At 55.6% G+C, this 24,504-nt stretch overlaps 1 protein-coding gene across 5 annotated transcripts; it reads left to right on the top strand.

Annotated features, from left to right (window-relative positions):
* The first annotated feature begins 5,052 nt into the window (after positions 1-5,052).
* ZNF335 (zinc finger protein 335) lies at positions 5,053-23,806 on the top strand. Of its 5 annotated transcripts, none has more exons than XM_089896963.1 (27): positions 5,053-5,301; positions 5,972-6,222; positions 7,551-7,791; positions 8,713-8,790; positions 9,039-9,563; positions 10,451-10,597; positions 11,893-12,145; positions 12,238-12,415; positions 13,051-13,163; positions 14,084-14,102; positions 14,234-14,350; positions 14,422-14,498; positions 14,581-14,741; positions 15,462-15,694; positions 16,603-16,696; positions 16,820-16,914; positions 19,353-19,612; positions 20,549-20,660; positions 20,743-21,117; positions 21,867-22,009; positions 22,090-22,253; positions 22,392-22,495; positions 22,589-22,666; positions 22,884-22,967; positions 23,056-23,121; positions 23,205-23,286; positions 23,379-23,806. In XM_089896963.1, the coding sequence occupies exons 2-27, from the start codon at positions 6,022-6,024 to the stop codon at positions 23,504-23,506; spliced, it is 4,128 nt and encodes a 1,375-aa protein (XP_089753089.1). In that variant the 5' UTR covers positions 5,053-5,301; positions 5,972-6,021; the 3' UTR covers positions 23,507-23,806. The 5 variants fall into 5 exon arrangements, with proteins under 5 accessions (XP_089753089.1, XP_089753092.1, XP_089753088.1 ...); XM_089896965.1 differs by lacking the exon at positions 5,053-5,301 and having other exon boundaries at positions 5,322-6,222; positions 9,039-9,344; positions 9,435-9,563; XM_089896964.1 differs by lacking the exon at positions 5,053-5,301 and having other exon boundaries at positions 5,322-6,222; positions 9,039-9,344; positions 9,432-9,563.
* The last annotated feature ends 698 nt before the right edge of the window (positions 23,807-24,504 follow it).

Here is a 24,504-nt window from a genome sequence, read left to right as displayed (position 1 = left end):
AAAGAGGGGCTGGGGGCTGACTACAGACAGTCTGATCCCAGAGCCTGAGCTTCACTGCACTGCCATAGAGTCTCCCTCTTACCCTCAAAGTTTCTATTGTTCCCATTTTACAGATGAGGGAACTGAGACTCAGAGGGAATGAAGGCTGTCCAAGGCCACACAACATATAAATGTAGGTGCTGGGATATTTGGAGCCAAGGTTTGGCCTGACTCCAGACCCCACGTCACCCCTACCAAGAGCTGACTCATTCTACAACCATTTTCTTCCCAGCAGAGAAACAAATCAGACTCAGGTCTGGCCTTGAGAGGCTCAATCTATTGAGGAAGCCAGTGGGTAACTGGCAGCCTCGCACTGTGGTATATGTTATGACAGTGACACATATAGTATACTAGGGGAACTCACACTAGGGAGATAGTAACTACTGGGAAGGAGTCCTGGAAGGCTTCCTGGAGGAGGTGATGCTTAAGGTAGACGTGAAAAGGTGAAGAGCCTAGAAGAATCATATGGAGTTGTGGAGAGGGGGGTTGCCTGACAACACATACATGACATGGCCTCCTCCTAGGTATGGGACTATTGAGGCCAATTTTTCTGTTTAATCCCAAATCCGTTCTCTGCCCTTCTCCTCCACTTCCTATGGCAAACCATGTTTCCTGGGCTCCCTTGCCAACTAACTTCTGGCTCCGTCCAGCCAGTGGGAAGCTTTGGTGAGAGATCAGAGAGTAAGAAGAAGGGAAAAGCTGAGGTATTTCTCCCCACCTCTCTCAGTCTTGGGGAGGGCAGGGGGAGGGAGCTGTGGTTTCAGTAGCTACAGTGTCTCCTCTGGGTGGCCCCAGTTCCTGGTCTAGGTAGTACCATCTCCCCTCTTTATAGTGCTAGCCCTCCAGGAGGACATGCCTTTCCTGAGTTGCTAATCTCAGGTTTGCTTGCCTCAATTTCCCTTAGTCACTCTTTCAGCTCTTCCAACAACTTTGTTTCTAATTCTCTAAATTAGATTTCCTCTTTAGAATCATCTGGCCTTCCTCTTGTTTTCCTGGCCAGACCGCTGATACTGTCTCTGTTTCCTTGTCTATAAAATGGAGGTTCAGGACTTCCCTGGTGGTCCAGGGGCTAAGATTCCGTGCTCCCCATGCAGGGGGCCTGGGTTTGATCCCTGGTCTGGGAACTAGATCCCATACACCGCAACTAAGAGCCCACATGCTGTAACTAAGACCTGGCACAGCCAAAAAACTAAATAAATAAATATTTTTTTTAAAAAAGGAGATTCATCCAGTCATTCAACAAATAGGTATCTAGTAGGTTCCTTGTGACTGCAAAACTGTGCTAAGTGTTGGGAATATCACAGGAAAGAAAACAGATTAAAAGACATGAAAATCCAGGCTTTGCCTACCCCTCACGTCTCTGTAATGATCAGATGAGATGTTTGCATAAATGTCACCTGGGTCTCAGGAATTGCCAGCATTAGGCAAACACTATTTGGACTAGAGCCTGTTTTCTGAATCTAAGTGTTCTGGTCCTAGGGCCTTTACCCACTTCCCCTTTCTCCCTCCAATCCTGACAGAGAAAGATTTAGGACGAATAAAACAAAGACTTAATTTACACCATGGGGAGTCAACTTAAGGCACTCATTATCCCGAGTGGTGGTACAGTGTTAAGCTATAAATAGGTCTTTTAAGATCAGGTTTAGCTAAACCCATAGATGGCAGTGACATGGAAAGAGAAGGTAGAGACGCGCCCCAGAGCACCCACCTGCTGACTGCCTGCTCCGAGCCCTGCTGCCCTCCTGGGGCACCTAGCACAGTGGAGGGAGCACTGGACTGGGCCGGGAGTCAGGAAACGAGGGTTTCAATCCCAGCTCTACCGACCGTCAAGCGCATGACCTTGGACTAGTCATTTCACTGCTCCTGAGCCTCCGTTTCCTCATCTGTAACCTGGGACTATTGAGAGTACCTAGGATCTCTGGTTGTTGGGATGAATACAGTTTAAAAATGCATATGAAGCACCTGGTACTTGGTAAGTGCTCAGTAAACATTTGCTAGTATGATTATTATTTGCTGCAGGAGATCTGGCCTAGAATCCCAGCCCTTTCCGTTAGAACCAGAAAACTTGCTGTGTGCTTTTGAGCAAGTCATTTTCTCTCTCTGGGCTTCAGTTTCTTCATCTGTAAAACGGGAAAAAATAGTAACCAAACTGCCTGGCTCAGGAAAAGAGAGTTAAAGGATAAACTAAGAACCAGGTAGGGAATTCCCTGGTGGTCCAGTGGTTAGGACTCCATGCTTCCACTGCAGGGGGCATGGGTTCAATCCCTGGTCGGGGATCTAAGATCTTGCAAGCTATGTGGTGAGGCCAAAAAAACCCCAAAAAACAAACAAACGAAAAACCACAAAAAACCCCAAATATATGTGTATATATATATATATAAACCAGGTAGTACTATTATTATAACTACACGAGAAACAGTACAGAAATAGTACAGCAATCAAAAAGTGCGGAGGGGGCTTCCCTGGTGGCACAGTGGTTGAGAGTCCGCCTGCCGATGCAGGGGACACGGGTTCGTGCCCCGGTCCGGGAAGATCCCACATGCCGCGGAGCAGCTGGGCCTGTGAGCCATGGCCTCTGAGCCTGCGCATCCGGAGCCTGTGCTCTGCAACGGGAGAGGCCACAACAGCGAGGGGCCCGCGTACCGCAAAAAAAAAAAAAAGTGCGGAGGTTATGGGAGTTCCCTGGTGGTCCAGTAGATAGGACTCAGCACTTTCACTCCTGGGCCCCAGGTTGGATCCCCTGACTGGGGAACTGAGATCCCAAAAGCTGCTCGGTGCTGCAAAAAAAAAAAAAAAAAGTGCAGAGGTTAGAGCCAGATTGCCTGATTTTCAATCCCAGCTCCACCCTTACTTAGATCCGGTTACTATCCTATGCCTGCTTCCTCATATTTAAATGGAAATAACAATGGCAACTGCCTCATAGAGTAGCTGTGAGGATAAAATAATGTAGGTAGAGTGCTTGGCACAGTCACAGGCACAGAATATCTTTCTTTTGAATTTTACTTATTTTTTATACAGCAGGTTTTATTAGTTATCCATTTTATACATATTAGTGTATACATGTCAATCCCAGTCTCCCAATTCATCCCACCACCACCCTCCCCGCCACTTTCCCCCCTTGGTGTCCATAGGTTTGTTCTCTACATCTGTGTCCCTATTTCTGGCACAGAATATCTTAAGTATTATGATTCCTAGGCATACTTCACATGGTACCTAAATTGCTTGAGGCTTTAGAATCAGAGAGACCTGCCTCCATATGCCAGCTCTATTCTTTACGCTGTGTGACCTTGGACAAGTCACTTCCCCTCTCTGAGTTTCAGCTTCCTCCTCTCTACATTGGAACCCCTGATACTGTAACAACCCCTGATTCCTTAAGCAACCGCTTTGCTTTCCCTGATGCAGCAAAGCACATGTGCAGTGCCTGGCATGTGGTACATGTGGTAGGTGCTCATGGAAAATGCCTTCCCTCTTCTTTTCCTCTTGGCTCCTCTCCTCAGCATTTTTCTCAATGCTCTACTTGAATGTCCTTCTGACCCAGAGCCCCTTCACTGCTTCTAGAAATCTCCCCGTCAAAGCTGAGGCCAGAACTACACACGGCATGTTCTGGTGGGAAGAACCCTTGATTGGCAATCAGAAAACCAGGTTGGCTTCCTTCTCTTTGTAATGGAAGAATTCTGATATATTGTTTCAAGGAGTCATGACCTCGGGCCATGAGCTTTCCCTCTCTGGTCTTGAGCTCCATGACGAGGCTATTACCTTCTGTATCACGATATTTTGCAATCTTGTGATTTGGTGGCAAAGGCCAAGGTTCAGATTAAGCCTTATTTGGGCTGGGGATGGGATTGGGTGGCGTGCAGCTACTCCTGAGTACCCTGACATCCTTGAGGGAGGTGACTTGTTTGGAGGCAGGCTACATCCTACTCCCATGGAATGGGGGGTTGGAGGTGGCTCTGTAGGGCTGAGGAATCAAGTTTACGCTGGAAAACTGCCTGGTGGGTACAAAACCAACCTGCTGTCATGCCCTTGTTTACCCAGCTTTCCAGGGCTGCTCGGCGGCCTGGTCCTGCTGAATGGGGGTGAGGGGGAACGAAGGGGCATAGCCAATCCAGAGACCTCATGCTCTATTCCCCCTAAAAACCTGCTCCTAGGAAAGGAGCAGGGAAACCCCCTCATACTCAGGTACAACAAATCATAACAGCTCAAAGCACCCTATCTTTTAAAATAAGTTTTCTTTGCAGGATTTTTTTTTGATTCTCCCCGCCCTCCCCACCCCACCCCGCCCCCCGCCAAATTTGTATTTTTCAATCGACGAAAACAACTTATGCAACACAGAGACTTCAGGACAAACCGGGGCGCCAGGTTCCTGCGCAAAATGCTAAAAAGGCTTAAGCTGAGGGTGTTGCCAAAAGTGGCATTTCGGGCATCAGAAGGACGGTCATACCTTTCTGAAAGACTGCAGACCTTTAAATACATCTGCACTGGGCAGAGGAAGGCTATGGAGAATGCCTTGACTTCCCAGCTCTATTATGTAACAAATACGTGTACAGAGCTCAGTAAGGGCCCTGCACTGACTCTTCTCCATTTCCCTAACTCCAGCCATCGGGGCTTGCATTCCAAGTCCTTTTACTTGATGTGACGTTGGACCAGCCACTTCCCATCTCGGGGTCTCAGTTTCCCCATCAGTAAAACAAGGACTATATGCTCCCCTCTTTCCAGGACACGTCAAACCTAATCGGGAAGGATTTGATTGGGTTCGATGAGAGCGTAAAATAATCGGTTGAAAGCCAGGCGAAAAGACCGATAACATTTACTCCTCTCCCACCAAGCCAAAACATCCTGGTTTCACGCTTTTCTGAGCTGTTCCGGGAAGGGCGTGGTCAGGCCACTGGGAGCCACGCCCCCGGACGTGGGGCCAGCCTTAGCCGCGCCCAACCCTGCGGCCCAGGGAAGGGACCCAGCAGTGACGTCACGTAGCCACTCCTATGTATTCCTCCGCCGGAGAGAAAGTAGCTCCCAACCCATAGAGGACTCCGTCACGCATACTAGGAGACATGTAAAATCCTATATTCTCTGAGAACTCTATTATGGTTTTGAGACCTCGGGGCCACCTTCCAGCACACTGGAAGCCTGTCTTTCTCCGGGCCGGCGTAGGAAGTAGTCCCGGCCTACGGAAGGTCGATGGGTCCCTCCGCAGCGGGGGAAAGAGGATGGCGACTTCGTCGATGCCGGAGTCAGAGAGGAACGCAGCTACGAAAGCGTCAGGTGAGCGTCGGGTGGAGTCAGGTCGCCCCACTGCACCCTGCTGTGAAGTGGGGCCACACTGCGGGGATACCCAGTGGAGAGGTCCCGGGCCGGCGGGGCTGTCCGAACAGGGCCCCGGGGTCCCAGGCCCTTTAGTCGCTCTCGCACTTGCCTGAGCGGAAACCCGGAGCCGCCACAAGATGGCGTCGGGCCTGGAGCGCAGGCAGCGCCGGGGACAGCCCCGAGTCTCCAGGCCCCGGGACCGTCGCTGTCAGCCCCCTCCGCAGGGGAACCAGGGGAGGGGGGAGCGAGCCGCTGACCCGGGGGGCTTGCGGGCTGTACCACCGACTCTGCACCCGGGGGGACTCGGGGGACCGAAGGGCTGAGCCACTGAGCCCGGCCGGGGCCCGTAGAGTGAACCACTCTGCGGGAATCATGGAGGGGAGGAGCAAAGGGTCAAGATTACCCGCCACTGACCACCCTCCGGGGATGGGGGAAGGACCCGAGACTGGGAGGCAAGGCTTCCTGGTCCTGTTTTCTCGAAGCTCCCCTCGCAATACAGTAGAAAGCCCCGCCCCGTCGGCGACTCAGTGTTTGCATCTGCGAAATGGGCATATGGGCGCAGCTGCGTGCGCCGCGGGGACCCGAGATGAAGCCCACCTGTTCCAGCCCCCGTCACCTCTTCTCGCAGAGTAAAGGCCCCGGACCCTGGGCCCCCCTATCAGGCCGCCCCCCGAGCCGATGGAGGAGAACGAGGTGGAGAGCAGTAGCGACACGGCCCCTGGTCCTGGCCGGCCCGAGGAGCCCTCTGAGAGCGGCTTGGGTGTGGGCACCTCAGAAGCCGTGTCGGCCGACAGCAGCGACGCCGCGGCCGCTCCGGGGCCAGCCGAGGCCGACGACTCTGGCGTGGGGCAGAGTTCGGACCGCGGCACCAGCTCTCTGGTATGGACGTTGCTTGCCGGCGTGGGTGGTGGCAGGGACCGCAGGCAGCAGTGCCTGGCGACCAAGGGGAAGAAGCCAGCAAGGCTTGCTTATAGCTAATATTTGATTATGGTTTACTGTGAGCCGGGCACCATGCCAGGCCCTTAGCGTGGATTTTCTCATTTAAGTCTCATACCTTGTAAGGCACATACCACTCTTTTCCATATCTCACAGAGGAGCAAACTGAGACACAGCGCCAGGATTCAAATCTAGGCTGTGGGCTGACCCACTGCACTACCCACTGTCCTCACTCTTTGGGGTGCAGGTGACCTGGTTCAAGTCTTGGCTGTACCACTGATTCACTGGGACGCCTCTTTGAACCTCGGTCGTCAGTCTAAAACGGAGCAGAAATACCTACTCCTGAGGGTGCTCTGTTGTGAGCAACCATCAGACATTTTCTTGGAAACGCTTTGTAAAATAGTCTCCTGGCTCTGTGATCTTAGATAAGCTACCCAAACTTTTAGCTGTCAGTTTTCTCATCTATAGAATGGGAATAATAAATATACTTGCCTCAATAGGTTTTCCTCTTTTTTTTTTTTGAGAGCTAAATGAATTAATATATGCAAAGCAATTAACACAGGGCTCAGCACATGGTAAGCAGCCGATAAGCACCAGCCATTACCGTTGTCATTGTCTGCAAGATAGTGATCATTTTCAGGACATCACATTATAGAGGTGCACAACAGTAGCCCCCACCTTGGGGTCCAGGGGTTTTATCAATTCAGCAGAGGTGGACTTAGCATGTGCCCAGCTTGTGCTGGGCCCAGGGGATACAGCAGGAGACGAGAGATGTGGTCCTGGCTCTTACGGAGTCTGACCTGGGAGACGGAACATTGCAGAGTGAACCATAATGTGATGGCGGGACACAGGCGACTATAGCACTGAGGATGGAGAGGTCCTAACTTGGCTTTGTGGGTCAGGGTCATCTTTCCAGGAGAGGTACCAGGTGAATGGCAGTGAGAAGGCTGAGTAGGAGTTAGCCACGGTGTGATGCTAGGAAGCGTTTCAGGCAGAGGGAACAGCTTATTTGAAAGCCTGACGAGAATAGCCTCACCTGGCTGTTGTGTGAGGTGTGGGAAACGTGGGGCCTTGTACCTGGCCAGAGCCAGGGACCCTGGCGCTTGTTCTTGGGGGAGCTCTGTGACTAGAGGGTTTCTCTCACTGGTCCTCAATGGGGGTGAGGGTGTGGGTGGCTCCACCTACCACATCCTTGGGCCAGGGTGGGGGCAGCCTGCCCTGCCCCATCCCTGGCTCCTAAACTCCCCCTTTGCCTGTTTCCCGTCCCCCAGGAGGAGGTATCCGAGAGCAGCTCCAGCACAGACCCCCTGCCCCATGGCTACCTCCCTGATTCATCTTCTGTTTCCCACGGGCCAGTGGCAGGGGTGACAGGCGGCCCCCCAGCCCTGGTGCACTCCAGCGCACTCCCAGACCCCAACATGCTGGTGTCCGACTGCACGGCTTCTTCGTCAGACCTGGGCTCAGCTATTGACAAGATCATCGAGTCCACCATCGGGCCCGACCTCATCCAGAGTGAGTCAGGTCACAGGGGGCAAGAGTTGCCCCATAAGGGTTTCCCTGCAGAAGCAGCTGTGCAGACTCAGGCAGATAACCTTACCACTCTGAGTTTGTAACATGGAAACAGTAACCCCGTCTCATAGTGGTAAACGATGTGGGGATTTTTTTTTTTTCCGGTACGCGGGCCTCTCACTGCTGTGGCCTCTCCCCTTGCGGAGCACAGGCTCCGGACGTGCAGGCTCAGCGGCCATGGCTCACGGGCCGAGCCGCTCCGCGGCATGTGGGATCCTCCCGGACCGGGGCACAAACCCGTGTCCCCTGCATCGGCAGGCGGACTCTCAACCACTGCGCCACCAGGGAAGCCCCGATGTGGGGATTTAATGAGATAGTACAGTATAGTTCCTGGCATATGATAAGCACTCAATAAATATAGAAACAGTGATACCTAACTTTGTACTGGAGTCTGTTCTAAATACTTAACCTGCAGTAGTTCATCAATCCTCTTGGTAACCCCAAAAGGTAGATGCTGTTATTCTCACAGTCTGGATGAGAAAGCCAAGGCACAGAGGACGTAAACTAATGTACCCGCTGTCTTCAGCAAGTGTTGGGGCGTGAGCTCAGACAGTGACTCCAGAGCGGGTGCTCATGATTTACCAAACTACTTTCTATTATAATGATCTGTGTAAGGGTTGTAGCACCTGGAAAAGCCCTGGGATGGCCTGAAAAGCCAGTCCTCCTTTAATGGTTAAAGGTGGGCAGCTGTGGACTGGCTGCTGGGCCAGCGTGTCACACACAGCAGACCTCTCAACAGCCCTGCCCTGGGCGGGAAGTGGGCAATGGGGCAGCGGACTCAGTCTCACGGGTGAGTCAGAATGAGTGTGGGCAGTGACAATTGTCATTATCAGCTGTGCATCCCCTCCTCACACCTCTGCCCAGGCTGCATCACCGTGACCAGTGCTGAGGGGAGTGGGTCCGAGACCACACGGTACCTAATCCTGCAGGGACCAGACGATGGTAAGACTCCAGGCGCCAGACCCAGGGAACCCTGCCGTGGGCGGGGGAGTAGGACAGGGAGGCTCTGCCGTAGACTCACTGTGTGATCTTGGCAGCTTCTCCACTGCCTTGGGCCTCTCAGTTCCTCCACTGTTACTCTGGTGAGGAGTGGGGTTCTTGGATCCCTGGGCCTGCCTGGGAGGGGCAGCTGTAGCTCGTGGCCAGCCTCCCCCTCCACTTCCTCCCCTCTGATTCCCTCACCTTCCCAGGGGCCCCCATGGCATCACCGATGTCCAGTTCCACCCTGGCCCACAGCCTGGCAGCCATCGAAGCTCTAGCCGATGGCCCCACGTCCACATCCACGTGCCTGGAGCCACCTGAGGAGGTACAGGGTGGACCCAGCTCCCCAGCGCAGCCATGCCTGGGTTCTGGCGCTGAGGAGCCAGACCTGCAGAGCCTGGAGGCCATGATGGAGGTGGTGGTGGTGCAGCAGTTCAAGTGCAAGATGTGCCAGTACCGGAGCAGCGCCAAGGCCACACTGTTGCGCCACATGCGGGAGCGGCACTTCTGCCCAGGTGCATTGACGGTGGCCTGCCTGGCCGCCTCCACAGGTGGGGCTGGGCTGCCAAGAGTCACATGCAGCAAGCTTGTTGTACCGCTAGCAGCCGCCGCCACCGGGAAAAAGGGACGTCTGCGGAAGTGGGGTGCCTCCGCCAGGACCCAGGAGGAAGAGGGCCCAGAGGAGGAAGACGATGATGACATCATAGACGCCGGCGCCATCGATGACCTGGAAGGTAGGCTACCGTGGCTCTCAGTCCTGTCACCCACACCCACATCTGCAAATACGGAGCTCCCCCTGGCCTGTAGGGAGGGCCAGGGAAGAGGAACTGGCGCACACGCAGCCACGAGCGCCTCCAGCATAAGATAGAGGAGTTGGAGCTCTGGGACCAGGAGCTTTGTGCGCAGCTGTACGGGCCATGCGCTGAAAAATAGTACTGTGTCCAAGAGGGTCACATTCACATTTGTCTAGCAGAAACAGAATGGAAGCCACGTGTGTTTTTTGTTGTCATATTAAAAGTAAAATGAAAAAGATGAATTTAAGTTCAGTCATATATTTTATTTACCCATTATGTCTAAAGTATTATCATTTCAATATGCAATGATTATAAAAAGTTATTAGTAAGCTTTACGTTCTTTTTCTCATACTAATTTTCGGAAATCTGTTGTGTGTTTTATACTTATGTCTCCAGTTAGTCTAGGCGTATTCCAAGTGCTCAGTATGGCTCAGCCACGTATGGCTAGTGAGGGAGCTACTGGCTCCCTCAATGGATAGCGTAGTCGTACTTTGTAGACTGGAGTGACTAGGCAGCTGTTTTCTAACAATGGCCGTAAAGTGTATTGAGGAAGGAGTGCTTTTTTCTGATTCACATAAAGGTGCCATCTGAGCTAGTGGTAGGTGTTAGGAAAGGTACAGAGAAAGGACTGCAGAGGCCAGAGAGTGGCGCTCACAGTTAGCCAGGGGGACATCAGGAGGGCTTCCCGGAGGAGGCATCACTGGTGGGTTTGAAGGGAGGAACAGGCAGGGAGGGATAGGGAAGTGGGCCTCTTTCCAGGGAAGCTGGCAAGGGGTCAGGACTGAAAGGTCAAGGCTGATGCCCCCCTTCTTTTGCTGTCCCCACAGAGGACAGCGACTATAACCCTGCTGAGGATGAGCCCCGGGGCCGGCAGCTACGGCCCCAGCGCCCCACTCCCAGTATACCGAGACCCCGCAGGAGACCTGGCCGGCCCCGGAAGCTGCCTCGCCTGGAGACCTCGGATCTCCTGGATGGTGAGACTTACTTGTGGGCGGGGCTGTGCGGTGGGGCCCAGGGGTGGCCTCGTTCCCCGCTTGCTTCCATGGAGCCCTTGCAGACATGCTTGCAGAGCAGCATGTCTCAATCCCACCGGGGTGACCTGCAGGCCTCCTCGTAAAGGGGAAAGCTCTCCCATACCAAGCTTGAGAGTTAGGATATGGCAGCTTTCTGAAACGGCTTTTCGGTGGTAAGCTGTCACAGCACAGAAGTTTGAGTACTGAACTAATAAGTTAAGTTTTAAGAATTATTACTAAAATGAGAATAAGTCTGAGGTCTGAGACTATGTTGGAGGAGCACGGGCTTGGAGCATTACAAGCCGGGGACAGGAAAGACCCGCCGTGGGCATGAATGCCGGCTCTGCCACCTACCAGCTGTGTGACCTGGAGCATGTTACTTTGCCTCTTGAATCTCCCATTCTCTTATTATGAACGGAGGTGATAGCACCCGCCTCTTAGGGTTGTTTTTTAAGGCTTAAATAGGGAAAAAATACATCGTAGCTGTTTTTGTACATGCAGTTGTGGGTGTTGTATTTTTTAGTCTTATTTTTTCAAATAACTTTTTACTGAGGTATATGTGTTGAAAAGCACATGTATACTAAGTGAATCAGCTTAGTGAATTCACAGCTCAGTGAATTTTCACAAGGTGAACACACCTGAATAACCTGGCACCCCATTAAGAAACAAAATGGCATATAATTTTGAATTTTTAAAACATTACATTGAAATGCTGTTAGTGTTTTTGAATAGGTAACGCATTCGGATGTTCAGACGTCAGAGGCTTTGCGAGTGTGTGCGGTGATGTCTCTTCCCTTCCTCCCGTCTGCCCTCCAACTACACAGCCTCCGTTGGGAAAACCAGTGTTTAAGTGTTGCTGTTGCTCCCCAGTCTTTAGAACGTTCCCATGAGGTCACTAGAGCAACAATTATATCCATTTGATAGACGGGGAAAATGAGACTCAGAGAGGGGAGTGGCTTTGCCTGAGAGCACACAGCAAGTCGATGACAGCTTAGCCTACCCGCAGGTCTCCTGGCCGCGAGGTCCCAGCTCTCCCAGTGCTGCTCCAGACTGTCCCATTTAAGTCGTGCTGTGCTAACAGCCCGTCAGCTGCAGGAGGAGCCATATGTCCACGCTGCCCTCTAACCACGGGCTGCCTGCGTCTGTCCCGTGACCTGACGGGCCTATCAGTGGTCTGTGACGGTGTGTGGCGGGGAGGATATTTTGGCTGGCCTCTGGCACAGCTGTCCACATCTGTCCTGGTGTGTCCATGGCAGGTGTGGAAGGAGAGCCTCTGGTCAGCTCCCAGACTGGACAGAGCCCTCTGGAGCCACAAGACCCCGAGGCACCCAGCTCCTCAGGCCCGGGACGCTTGGTGGCCCTGGGCAAGGCCAACCGGCCCCCTGTGGAACCCGGCATGAGCCAGTCAGATGTGGAGAACGCAGCACCGTCCTGCCAGGACGAGCCCGCCGCCCCGCCCCGCCGCCGTGGGCGACCCTCCAGGCGCTTCCTCGGCAAGAAATACCGCAAGTACGGCGACGAGCAGAGATGAGGGCTGGGGGCAGGGGGAAGTGGCCAGACCCCTGACCCAGCCAGACCTCTCCCCAACACCCTCCTGGCAGGTACTATTACAAGTCGCCCAAACCCCTCCTGCGGCCCTTCTTGTGCCGCATCTGCGGTTCCCGCTTCCTGTCCCACGAGGACCTGCGCTTCCACGTCAACTCCCACGAGGCTGGCAACCCCCAGCTCTTCAAGTGCCTGCAGTGCAGCTACCGCTCCCGCCGCTGGTCCTCGCTCAAGGTGTGGCCGCGGGAGGGCAGGGGGAGAAGGGACGCTGGATGGGAGAAGGCCCCAGGGGGAGTGGAGATCACCTGCACCCGCGGTCACCCTCCTGCCCCGTGTCAGGGTGTGCGTCTGGGCCGAGGGCGCACTGTGGTAGGCCTTACACTGCGTGGTGGCGTCACATCGTCTTAGACTTGCCTCACTACCACCACACCGGGCAGATGGCAGTGCAACTGCTTTAATCGAATTCAGTGTGTTAGAAAGTCTCCCAGCTGGTGGCGGTAACGTGTCTCAAGAAAGGGGTTCCTTTTTATCATCTCACGTAGCCCAACAAAGTCATAGGTGTTGAGAGCCCCATTTTACTGACGCAGGAAACTGCAGCTTGGCTTGGCCAAAGTGAGGCAGAGCTGCCCACGGGTGGAGGTCGGGGGTAGCTTGAGCACAGATGGCCAGAGCCCCTGTGCTTTGTGCGCACGGTGCTTCCTCCCTCAGACCCGGACCTAGAAGTTGTTCTCCGGACCCCTGCGGTGGGGGTGGGGAGCGGGGGTTGTTCCAGGGTGCAGTGGGGAGGGGGCGCCTCTATGGCTGTAGGCACAGGGCGGGTAGGCAGGAAGGAAGGCTAGACCCCAGCCCCTGTCCTGCCTCTCTCCCAGGAGCACATGTTCAACCACGTGGGCAGTAAGCCCTACAAGTGTGACGAATGCAGCTACACCAGTGTTTACCGGAAGGATGTCATCCGGCACGCGGCCGTGCATAGCCGGGACCGGTCAGTGGGGGTGGGGAAGTGAAGGCCCAGGGTAAGCACGGGTCCCCCTTGCTGAGCCCCTGCTCGGGGCCAGCCCCGTTTGCAGCACAGCGCAGATGGGGAAGGCAGGGCGACTCTTCCCAGATCACTTGGCTCAGAACAGGGCAGTGTCAGGGTCTAGAGGTCCCTTATTTGGTCTCTTTCCTGCTTCGAGCTTTGTAAATTGGGGACAGTCACTGCTGAGGTGATTAAAGGAAATCGTGTACCTAAAGGGTCTCAGAAAATGATCTGAAGGTCTTCCAGGCTCCACGTCCATACTCCATCTCTCACGGCACTGATAGGGCAGATGTAGGACAAGTGGGTGGAAAAGCAAAGATCCTCAAGGGCCTAGTGATTGTTCACTGAAGTATCACAGTGCGGCTTGCAGGATCTTAGTTCCCCGACCAGAAGTTGAACCCCGGGCCTCAGCAGTGGAAGCGCTGAGTGCTAACCACTGGACAGCCAGGGAATTCCCGCTTTTAGGTGTTTCTTTAAAAAAAAAATAAAAAGGGAGGGGGAGTTCTATGTCCACATAAGATTAGGGACACCAGGTCGAAAACCTGGTTCAACAGCTCTTTTCCCTGCAGAGCTTCTCAGAGCCTTTAAAATGCAAATGCATTTTGTGACAGAGAGAGAGAGAGAGAGAGAGAGACAGAGAGAGAGAGAGAGAGAGTGAGAGAGAGAGACAGAGAGACAGAGACAGACAGAGAATGCACTGTTCCTAAAGTTAGTTGACTGCAAAACTTTTCCCCAGCGAACTCCCATTGGGGGAATATTGTTCGAAGAGAAAGGGGCTTGGGTTGGGGCTGAGGACAGGGCTGAGGATGGGTCTGGTCAGCGGGGGAGGGTCTGGGGTGGGCTTGGGGACAAGATGGTCTGACTCCTGTGCCTTTCTCCCCCAGGAAGAAGAGGCCAGACCCGGTGAGTCTGGGGCCTCAGGCCGGGAAGGGAGCCTGCTTGAGGGTGGCTGGGGGGTTGGTGAGGGAGGAGGCATGGTCTCACCCTCTCTCCTCCCCTTTTCTCTCCACCCGGCCCCTTCTGTCCCTTCCCAGACCCCGAAGCTGAGCTCCTTCCCCTGCCCTGTGTGTGGCCGTGTCTACCCCATGCAGAAGAGACTCACGCAGCACATGAAGACTCACAGCACCGAGAAGCCCCACATGTGTGACAAGGTGGGTGGGGCTGGGGGCAGGGGGCCTGCCTGGGGGCTCCCTGGTCTGACCTACCTCTCCACCCCCCACAGTGTGGAAAGTCTTTTAAGAAGCGCTACACCTTCAAGATGCACCTGCTCACGCATATCCAGGTCGTCGCCAACCGCAGGTACATCCCCGAGGAGGCCCCTGGGGCTGCAGTGCCCCACCGCGCCCTGTCGCTGAGCTCTCCCCTCTCCGACCACCTCCAGGTTCAAGTGCGAGTTCTGCGAGTTCGTTTGTGAGGACAAGAAGGCGCTGCTGAACCACCAGCTTTCCCATGTCAGCGACAAGCCCTTCAAGTGCAGCTTTTGCCCCTACCGCACCTTCCGAGAGGACTTCCTGCTGTCCCACGTGGCTGTCAAGCACACAGGTCAGGCCAGCCACCCCCCAACACACCGTAGCACCCTGTCAGAGGCTCAGCTCTGTCCTCTTCATCCCCCTCGGCAGCCCCAGCCCTTCTACTGCAGGGAATCCCCCCTGGGTCTGTCACTCTAACCTCAGCTGAGTTTCCAACGCAGCCAGCTCTTCTCTGTGTGGCCCAGGGCCAGTTGCTGGCGCTCTCTGAACCTTTCTTAGTTGTGAAAGGAGAGAATCAGAAGTACCAACCATGGGGTTGTTATAAACGTGAGTTCCATTTGTTCCCTGAGCCCTGTCTCTTCTGGGCACTGGGGCTTGAGAGAGGTCTTACATAGGCCCTGCCCTCGACAGAAGAAACTGCTAAAGCAGCATCACATCTTGGCCCACAGAAGATGGACAGCAAAAGTTGGTTCTTTCTCCTCCTTGGTTCCTAGCCCTCTGTCACACTAGGGAAGAAGAGAGAAAGAGAGCTGGGGGGACACTTCGGGAGATGAGTCATAAAAGAAGTATGTGGTCACCTGACCTTGAAAATAGGCACTCGGAGGAAGGCTGTGAGCGCAGAGGGAGACCTGGCTCGTTTCTGCCCTGGCACACCAAATTGCACAGAGCACGGGTTTCCCTGAGCTTGGGAACACATCGCAGGGAGTGAATCAGTTGGAGACGTTCTTGGGGTCACAGAAGGCTTCCTAGAGGGGGTGGGCAAGCCCAAGCATCCCTACACATGTGCCTGCAGGGGCCAAGCCCTTTGCCTGTGAGTACTGCCACTTCAGCACGCGACACAAGAAGAACCTCCGCTTGCACGTACGGTGCCGACACGCAAGCAGCTTTGAGGAGTGGGGGCGGCGCCACCCCGAGGAGCCCCCTTCCCGCCGTCGCCCCTTCTTCTCTCTGCAACAGATTGAGGAGCTGAAGCAGCAGCATAGCGCAGCCCCTGGACCTCCGCCCAGCTCCCCAGGACCTCCTGAGGTAATGAGCTCAGGCAGCAGACAGGGGGTTAGGAGCGTTGGCCGCAATGCCGGTGTGATGCTGCCTCTCCCAGCCCTAGCATCCTCACTGGCACACTGAGTACAGCGAAATGACCCCTGCCTCTCTGGATTGTGGTGAAGAGCAGCTGAGGTCACAGATAGGTCACCCTAATCTCAGAGTAGGGGTGGCTTTCCAGTGCTAGTAATAGAGCGTGGAAACATCAGTATCTTGACTATGGTGATAGTTTATTATTCTCTTCATGTAAAAGAAGGCCAGCAACCCAGGGCTCATGTGGCAGCTCCTTGATCAGTCATCAGGAACCAAGCTCTCTCGATACTTTTTCCCAGCCGTCCTAGGCATGTGACTCCCATTTCTGTGATTGACTTATGGTCCCATATAGCTGCAGGAGCTCCAGCCTTCCTAGCCACATCCCAGGCAAGGAGCAGGAGGAAGGGATAGGGGAAGAGCAAAAATGATGCCCGCCATCTATCCGTCTTACCTTCCTCGTGAACTTTTACCAGAAGCTCCTGCTTAACTACAGGGCCACACTTTACCCAGCCGCAAGGGAGGCTGAGAAATATAGTCTTGTAGCTGAGTATGTTGCCTGCCCCCTCCCCTCCCCTCCCCAAAAGATGGACCACCACAATGTGCTGGTAGAACACAGAGGCTCTGGAGTCAGATAGTCCTGTGTTCAAGTCCCAGTTCTGCTACTTACTAGCTGTGGGATCCTTAACCGTAGTCAGTTCATCTGTTGCATGGAGCTGGTAAATATCTTGAAAATATCTTGAAGAGGGTGAAGATGAAACAAGCCAATAGCTGTAAAGTGTCTGGCACATAGGAGGTGCTTGGTGAATGCATTTGAATCTGAGCTGCCCCCTGTCACACTTGGCCATATTCCCACCCCGCAGATCCCCCCAGAGGCAGCACCTCTCCAGTCACCCGAGACACCCCCGCTGCTCTGTTCTGACACCCTGGGCGGTGCCACCATCATCTACCAGCAAGGTGAGTTCTGAGGGATGGGGGAGCAGGGGCAGGGCTCGTGCCGGTGGGGGCCGGAAGCTGGGGAAGAGGGCGTTGGGTGCCAGTTTTCCAGCCATTTCTAAGGCTCAGGTCCCACCCACCCAGGAGCTGAGGAGTCGACGGCCATGGCCACACAGACAGCCTTGGACCTGTTGCTGAACATGAGCACTCGGCGGGAGCTGGGCAGCGCCGCCCTGCAGGTGAGCTCCTCCCCGGCCCGGCTTTACCCGTGGTGCCAGGTCTGCGCTGGACGCTGGGAGCGGACGCTAGTGATGGAGCAGACGTGCCCTGCCCTCAGGGAGCTCCCAGTCGGTGGGAGACAGATCCACTGAAACCCAGTGGGCAGACGCAGAGGAGGGGGACCGCTGTGCCAGGGGGGCCCCGGGAGGGCAGAGGCTCTCCCACTCCTCTGTCCGGAGTCACCAGCGGTCTCCGCCATGCTGAGCGGTAAGCACCGCCCGTGCCCATGAGTCTGAACTAGCTTCCCATCTAGCCTAGCACCCTCATTCCATGCCACCTCTCACATGCTCCATGCACCTTAAGCCTAGCACATCTTCCCCCAGGTTCATCATCTTTACTTGTCCCTCCCCTTCCCCCGTGCCTCTCCAGGATTCTCTAAGGCGGAGAGAGGTTTGTTAGCACCTCCCATCTCCCAGCCTCTTGAAAAGATGGAGACTGTGTGTTTGAGATGATGAATCCCAACAGCTTGGAACAGTGACATGCTGCTGGGGGACAGAGCTCTGTGGAGGGGAGCCTGCTGTTGGACCTGGAATCTTCAGAGGGTTTAGTTTGTGGCATCTGGGGGTGTGTAGAAGTTTTACATTTTTAGATAGTTCAGCGTATCAGGCTTTTATAGTTTTTGCCTGTGGTATCATCCTTAGGCCTCTTCACCTCAAGATTATATAAACATTCGTTTGTATTTTCTTCTTAGGGTTTCATTTTTTACACTTAAATTTTTACTCCACCTGGAATTCACTTTTGTTATGTGCAGAAAGGTAGGGGACTAAGTTTATTTTTTTCCCAGAAGTTGTCCAGTGCAATAAATCGAATCCTCTCGTTTTCCCCAGTGGTTCAAAGCATCCCCTTTATCGTGCACTGGATTCCCCCAGGTACAGGAGTCTGTTTCTAGACAAGTTCTGTTCTATTGCTCTGTTTGCCGTTCTCATGCCAGTATCATCCATTTTGGTTGGTTTGTTTTTCTGATTACAAAAACATACGCTTGTGAAACCCAAAATGAGCGTTAAGAATTGTTCTCTTCAGAAGGTGAAAGTCCTTAAGGTTCCTCCCCTCCCCTCTGATTCCACTGTTAACAGGTTAATAAGTGTTTCTGCAGTTTTGTCCACGTGCTCACTAACACAGAGACCTCCTGATCCTTAAAAAATGAGATCACGCCGTCCGCGCTCACAGGCAGCCTAGCTTTTCTTCCCTCCGCGGCGTGTGAGGCACGGCCTGGCCACACACACGCGTCCACTCCTTCCTGACGTCTCCACGTCATTCCATCCTAGGGATGTTCTGAAGCTTATTTCGTCAGTCCTTTATGCGTGGGTGGCTTCCTTGTCATTAACTCAAGGCAGTGCTTCAGTGCACATACATTTTCGGGTGCTCGTAAACATGTTTTTTAGTTGGGGGAAAAAAAGACCTCCTAGAAGTAAATAGAATCAGTGGGTCCCAAGGCGTGATGCCTCACAAAAACTATGTCAGTTACATGACCACCACTAGAGTGTGCTTCCTCACAGCCTCGCCAGCGCTGGGCGTCAGTCTTTATAAATCTCTTCCATGTGATGGAAGTATATGTCAGGGTCTTAGTTTATAATTTTGTGATCACAAAAGGGATCGAGTTTCTTTCCTTATGTTCATAGACCATTTTATTTCTTCTCTGATGTATGTTTGTGCCCTGTATCTATTTCTCCATTAAATTATTAGTCTCTTTTGTATAACTTTGCAAGGGCTGTTTGTATGTGTGGGAACTCCACTTTTTATCTCTTACGTGAATTATTAAATACCATCTCCCCCCACGCCCCCAGCTTCTTTGTTTTCTGATCTCATTTTATGGTTGGTTTTTCTGTAGGTTTTAACATATTCTGTCATGATTAGGAAACTCTTCCCACCCCAAGGATTATAGGAATATCCATATTTTCTTTTTAATATGTCTCGAGTTTTATTTGTTACATTTCAATCTTGAAAACATTTGAAGCAGGCTTTGGAGTAGGATGTGAGGTACACTCTGACTATTGCATTTTTTTCTTAAATGGTCTGCTACTTGTTCCTCTGCCTCAGGATTTCTTATCCTTGGCCCTTTGGGCCAGATAATTCCTTGCTGAGGGGGCTGTCCTGCTCGTCCGGGATGTTTGGCAGCATCTCTGGCTTCTGCCCCCTAGGTGCCAGCCAATTGTGGCAACCAAAAATGTCTCCAGACGTTGCCCAGTGCCCTTGGGGGGTGGTAACGCTCTAGCCTGTTCTCGTTAAGTCTCTTTCCAGTTGCCAGGAACGCACAGTTGGGCTCGTGTGAATACGTGGTGGTGGCACTGGGTCCCGCCAGACCGTGGGTGAGCTTTGAGGCCCTGAGATAGAAAAGGGCCTTGAATGCCAGCTCCTTTGCCACAGACCCCGCTCGTAATGCCCACTTGTGCCGTTGCAGGTGGCCGTGGTGAAGTCAGAGGACGTGGAAGCAGGGTTCGCATCCTCTGGTGGGAAGCCCTCCCCAGCAGGTGCCACTCCCCAAGTGGTAGCCCTCCACATGGCAGAGCCAGGGGGCAGCGTGGCCGCCGAGAGCCAGCTAGGCACCCCGGACCTACAGCAGATCACCCTGGCGCCTGGGCCATTTGGCGGGGCTGGCTACAGCGTCATCACGGCACCCACCATGGAGGAGGGCACATCGGCTCCTGGCACACCTTACAGGTGAGATCTGCTGCCTGCGAGACCTCCCCTCCAGCCGTTTATAGGTGTGCTGGGGGGAGTCAGATGAGGACCCCGCCCACCCAAGCCTAGTGGGCCGGAGGTAAAGCTCCTAATACACGTAAAACAATTGGGCTGTAGGGGTGTCGTGTCCCTTCAGGAGGTCAAGAGCCGCTGAAGATGTGCCGGGCACATGACATTCGTGAACTCACCTTAACCATTCCCACGAGATGCGTGTTTCCCTCTCTTTACAAATGAGGAGGGAGGCGAAGTAACTCGCCTAAGGGCAGACAGGCTGTAGATCTGACCCTGGTCTCTGTGGTTCCAAAGCCCACGTCCTCCTTGTACGGGACGGTCCCTGAGGTCGTTTTAGGAACGAGCTCAGGCTCCTTAGCGACATTGGAGGCCCTGCAGCTGCACTTGGCTTTCTCTACACTGAGCACGTTTGGGGCAGAAATGTTTATGTTTCGCATGTTCGCTGAACCCCTGGGCAGTCTGAGGAAGCCCTGAATTCAAGTACCGGCTTGTTCAGCTGGGATGGGAGCCAGAACCCCTGGGCCGGCACCTGGGCAGCCCAGTCTCTCAGCATCTGCCCGTTACCCTTGGCCCGTGGGTCCTTGCGGCCCTGCCTCCCCACTCGCCCTCTCCTCCTGCCCCACCTGGTCAGACTTGGGCTTGACCCCTGGAGCCCTCCACCTCGCCACCCCCCAGCATGCCCATCGAGGGGGCAGGGATGACCGCTCCTGAGAAGGACGATCTCTGGACACTTGGTCGCCATTTACGCAGAGGCAGCGGAGGTTCGGCTGGTAAAGGGAGGAGCCAGGGGTCGACCTGCGGTGGCAGTCACTCCTCAGTTGATGCCTTTCTTGGGGAAGGGGACTCCTGTGGCCCTCCATCCTCTCCTGGAACGCTGCCTTATCCCCTCTCCTCTGCCCGCAGCGAGGAGCCCCCCGGGGAGGCAGCCCAGGCCGTGGTTGTGAGTGACACCTTGAAAGAAGCTGGCACCCACTTCATCATGGCCGCCGACGGGACCCAGCTGCACCACATCGAGGTGAGGCTGGGGGTAGCCACCTCTACTCTTCCCATTTCTTCCTCCCTCCCTCCGAGCCTCACGCTCCCCTGCCTGTCCACAGCTGACTGCAGATGGCTCCATCTCCTTCCCAAGTCCAGACGCCCTGGCCTCTGGAGCCAAGTGGCCCTTGCTGCAGTGTGGGGGGCTGCCCAGAGACGGCCCTGAGCCCCCGTCTCCAGCCAGGACGCGCCGAGTCGGGGACCCCCAGGGCTCTGCCTCCCCACCTCCTGCTGCCAGCAAAGCCCTGGGCCTGGTAGTGCCCCCCTCGCCACCATCTGCAGCCACTGCGTCGTCAAAGAAGTTTTCCTGCAAGATCTGCGCTGAGGCCTTCCCCGGCCGAGCTGAGATGGAAAGTCACAAACGGGCCCACGCTGGGCCTAGTGCCTTCAAGTGCCCCGACTGTCCCTTCAGCGCTCGCCAGTGGCCCGAGGTCCGGGTAGGTGCCCCCGTCCCTCTGCTGGCACCCCCCCAGGCCAGGTCCTCCGCTCCCTGCTGGGGTCAGAGATAACTCAGCAAGGCCCCAGCTCTCAGGGGGCTCAGTCTGGCGGGGAGGCACACCAGGTGGTGACTAACACCCGACAGTGTCCCCGGTGTGAACTAATGCGCACAGCGGAGCACAGATGGGGAACGAGTCACGTGGACTTGGGGTGCTGGGGGGATGTCCCAGAGGTGATGGCTGAGCTGGGCCTGCAGGAGCAGAGGGGCGGTGGCGTGAGGCAGCTGGGGAGATTCGAGTCGTCCAGAACACTGAGGGCACAGTGTCCCAGGGAGGTGCGGGGGTCGGTGTGGAGCAGGCCAGGTTCCAGGGACTCCGTCTGTTCACCCGAAAATCATCGGTTCTCAGATCCGAGCGCATGCTGAATCCTCACAGTGGCTCAGTGAGGGGAGCGGGGCCCAGAACCCAGAGTGTCAGAGCTGGGGGCGACCTTCAGAGGCCCCTTTTTGAGCCTGTACGTTTCACAGGGGTGAACTGAGTGTCAACAGACACAGGGCTTTCCGAGCGGCCTCACGATGGAGCTCGTGGCTCTTCAACACCCAGCAGTGCCAGACCTTGGTCTGGCTTGTACTTCTCACCCAGCTCCTCCCACATCTACCGCGCCTGAGGTCAGGGTCCCCGGCTCCCCTGTCCGTGGGGGAGCCATCTGTCCTCACCCAGCCGGTGCCCCGACTCCGCCCCATCTGCAGGCCCACATGACGCAGCACTCAAGCCTGCGGCCCCACCAGTGCAACCAGTGCAGCTTCGCTTCCAAGAACAAGAAGGATCTGCGGCGCCACATGCTGACCCACACCAACGAGAAGCCCTTCGAGTGCCACCTCTGCGGGCAGCGGTGAGGCTGGGCGCAGGCGGGCAGGGGCTGCCGGGCACGCGTGGTGGGGCCGCCCCTGAGCCGCCTTCCTTCGCCCTCAGCTTCAACCGGAACGGGCACCTCAAGTTCCACATCCAGCGGCTGCACAGTCCCGATGGGAGGAAAGCGGCAACCCCGACCACGCGGGCCCCGGCCCAGACCCCCAAGACCCCCACCCAGACCATCATCCTGAACAGTGATGACGAGACGCTGGCCACGCTGCACAGTGAGTGGCGCCTGGGGCCCCGGGGTGGACAAAGGACTTGAGCCGCTGCCCCAGAAGGCACCCTTGGGCCAGGGCGGGGCCAGGGCGTCTCAGGTTCCCCTGGAGCCCCTGAAAGAGCGTCCACCCCTCTCTGCCCAGCTGCACTCCAGTCCAGTCACGGGGTCCTGGGCCCGGAGCGGCTACAGCAGGCACTGGGCCAGGAACACATCATCGTGGCCCAGGAACAGACAGTGACCAATCAGGTGAGAGCCTGGGCTGGGGGCCCTGCTGGCAGGTCATGGGCAGGGGTGAGGGCACACAGAAATCTGAAGCTAGAGCTGACCTGGCCCTGACAGGAGGAAGCCACCTACATCCAAGAGATCACTACAGCAGATGGCCAGATGGTCCAGCACCTGGTGACATCTGATAACCAGGTGAGCTGCTGCCGCCACCTCAGCCCTGAGTGCCTGCCCTCCTCCCCCCAGTCTCCAGGCCCCATTCCCAGGAAGAGGTTGGGGGAACAGTACTCTCCAAACTCCTCCTCCAGCTGCCATTGCTGACAGGGTGTCCCTGACCCCCCTGCTCTGCCTTCCTCGCTGAGCTCCCAAGGAGCGGGGCCCCAGCACCTGCCTCTTCTCCCCCCTTCCTCAGGTACAGTACATCATCTCCCAGGACGGAGTCCAGCACCTGCTCCCCCAGGAATATGTCGTGGTCCCGGAGGGCCATCACATCCAGGTAGGCCAGGCCTGGGACGCGGGTGAGGAGTGAGAAGAGGGGTGTACACCCTCCTTTGAGAGTAACTGGATTGGCTTCCTCTCTCCAGGTCCAGGAGGGCCAGATCACACACATCCAGTATGAACAAGGGGCGCCGTTCCTTCAGGAGTCCCAGGTAGGGCCCTTGGGGACCAGGTGGAGCCAGGGCCACGGGCAGGGGTCCTGGTGAGGCTACATCTCATTGCCTCTCTCCTCCAGATCCAGTATGTGCCGGTGTCCCCAGGCCAGCAGCTTGTCACACAGGCCCAGCTCGAGGCTGCAGCACGCTCAGCTGTCACAGGTACGGGGCTGGACCCTGAGGGTCTTGGGGGCCTGGGGCCCAGGCCTAGTTCCTGGGCCTCAGGCTCACCATCCTTTCCCCTCCCCTGGCAGCGGTGGCCGATGCTGCCATGGCCCAAGCCCAAGGCCTATTCGGCACGGAGGAGGCAGTGCCTGAACACATCCAACAGCTGCAACATCAGGGCATCGAGTACGACGTCATCACCCTGACCGATGACTGAGCCCCAGGGGCCCAACAAAGACCATGGATATTGGGGCCAGCCCTGCTCGGGGTGGGGGGCCCACTGGGACTCCCTCGCTGCTCCACCTAGGATCTCCAGATACTGAGCAGCCAGCATCCTGTCACTCCTGGGGAGCCAGACCTGTGCTGCTGGGGTTAGGGGACAGCCGTGGGCCCCAGCCAGGACATGCTGCGGGCCCCAGCCTGCAGGCAGGCTTTGGGAGAGAAATTTATTTTTGTTTGGATGGACCCACTGGCCCCTCAGTCTCAATAAAGGGACCAGAGTCCAGCCTTGGCCAGCTCACTTTGTCCACGTGCTGCTACAGCCAGAACGAGGCAAGGATTTAGGAAGGAGGAGGAGCCCACCACAGCCCACAAGGGTGGAAGCCCCGCAGTGCATCATCTTGGCCTGCCTCTGTAAGTACAGTGGCCCACTAGGGCAGACCCTCGGGGCAAAGGCCCGATACTGGGAGAGATGGCTAAGCTGGTGAAAGCCCCACTGAGCACCTTCAGACCCTGCCTCCTCCCCGGCCTCGGGGGAGCACTGGCTCCTTGCCTAGAGGTCCTCAGAGCACAGCCAGGTGCCTGCAGAGGCCGCACGCCCCGACCAGGTGCCTCTGACCTGCTCTTCCTCCTGACACTTGACTGGAAAACATAGCTGGCTGCCCACTCACTGGGCTGGCTCCAGGGCCAGCAGGCATCTAGGTTTCTGCCTCGACACAGCTACCTGCCCTCTGCTCCCCAGAGGGATCAGTGAAGCTGATACCAGCTGTGGGAGTTTGGGGCTTGCAGATTATTGATGCAGGGAGGGCTCTGGACCCTTCAGACCTCCTGGACGTAGGTGGAGGCCACCAGGGACCCAGGTGTGGGGACCACAGGATGAGAAGTTAGTAAGATACCGGAGCCCTCGGTTGGGTGTGCAGGCCCAGGGCTCATGAGGTGGTGAGCCTGGATGTAGCGGGCTGTGGTCCCAGAAGTTGCTCCAGGTTCCTCAGCCTT

The sequence above is a fragment of the Delphinapterus leucas genome, chromosome 15 (genome assembly GCF_059928025.1).
Source record: "Delphinapterus leucas isolate spDelLeu-1000000601 "Yukka" chromosome 15, BTC_Dleu_Yukka2, whole genome shotgun sequence".
In the NCBI taxonomy this organism is placed as follows: Eukaryota; Metazoa; Chordata; class Mammalia; order Artiodactyla; family Monodontidae; genus Delphinapterus; species Delphinapterus leucas.
The sequence above is the reverse complement of the archived record's forward strand: the minus strand, read 5'-3'. Positions and strand labels throughout refer to the sequence as shown.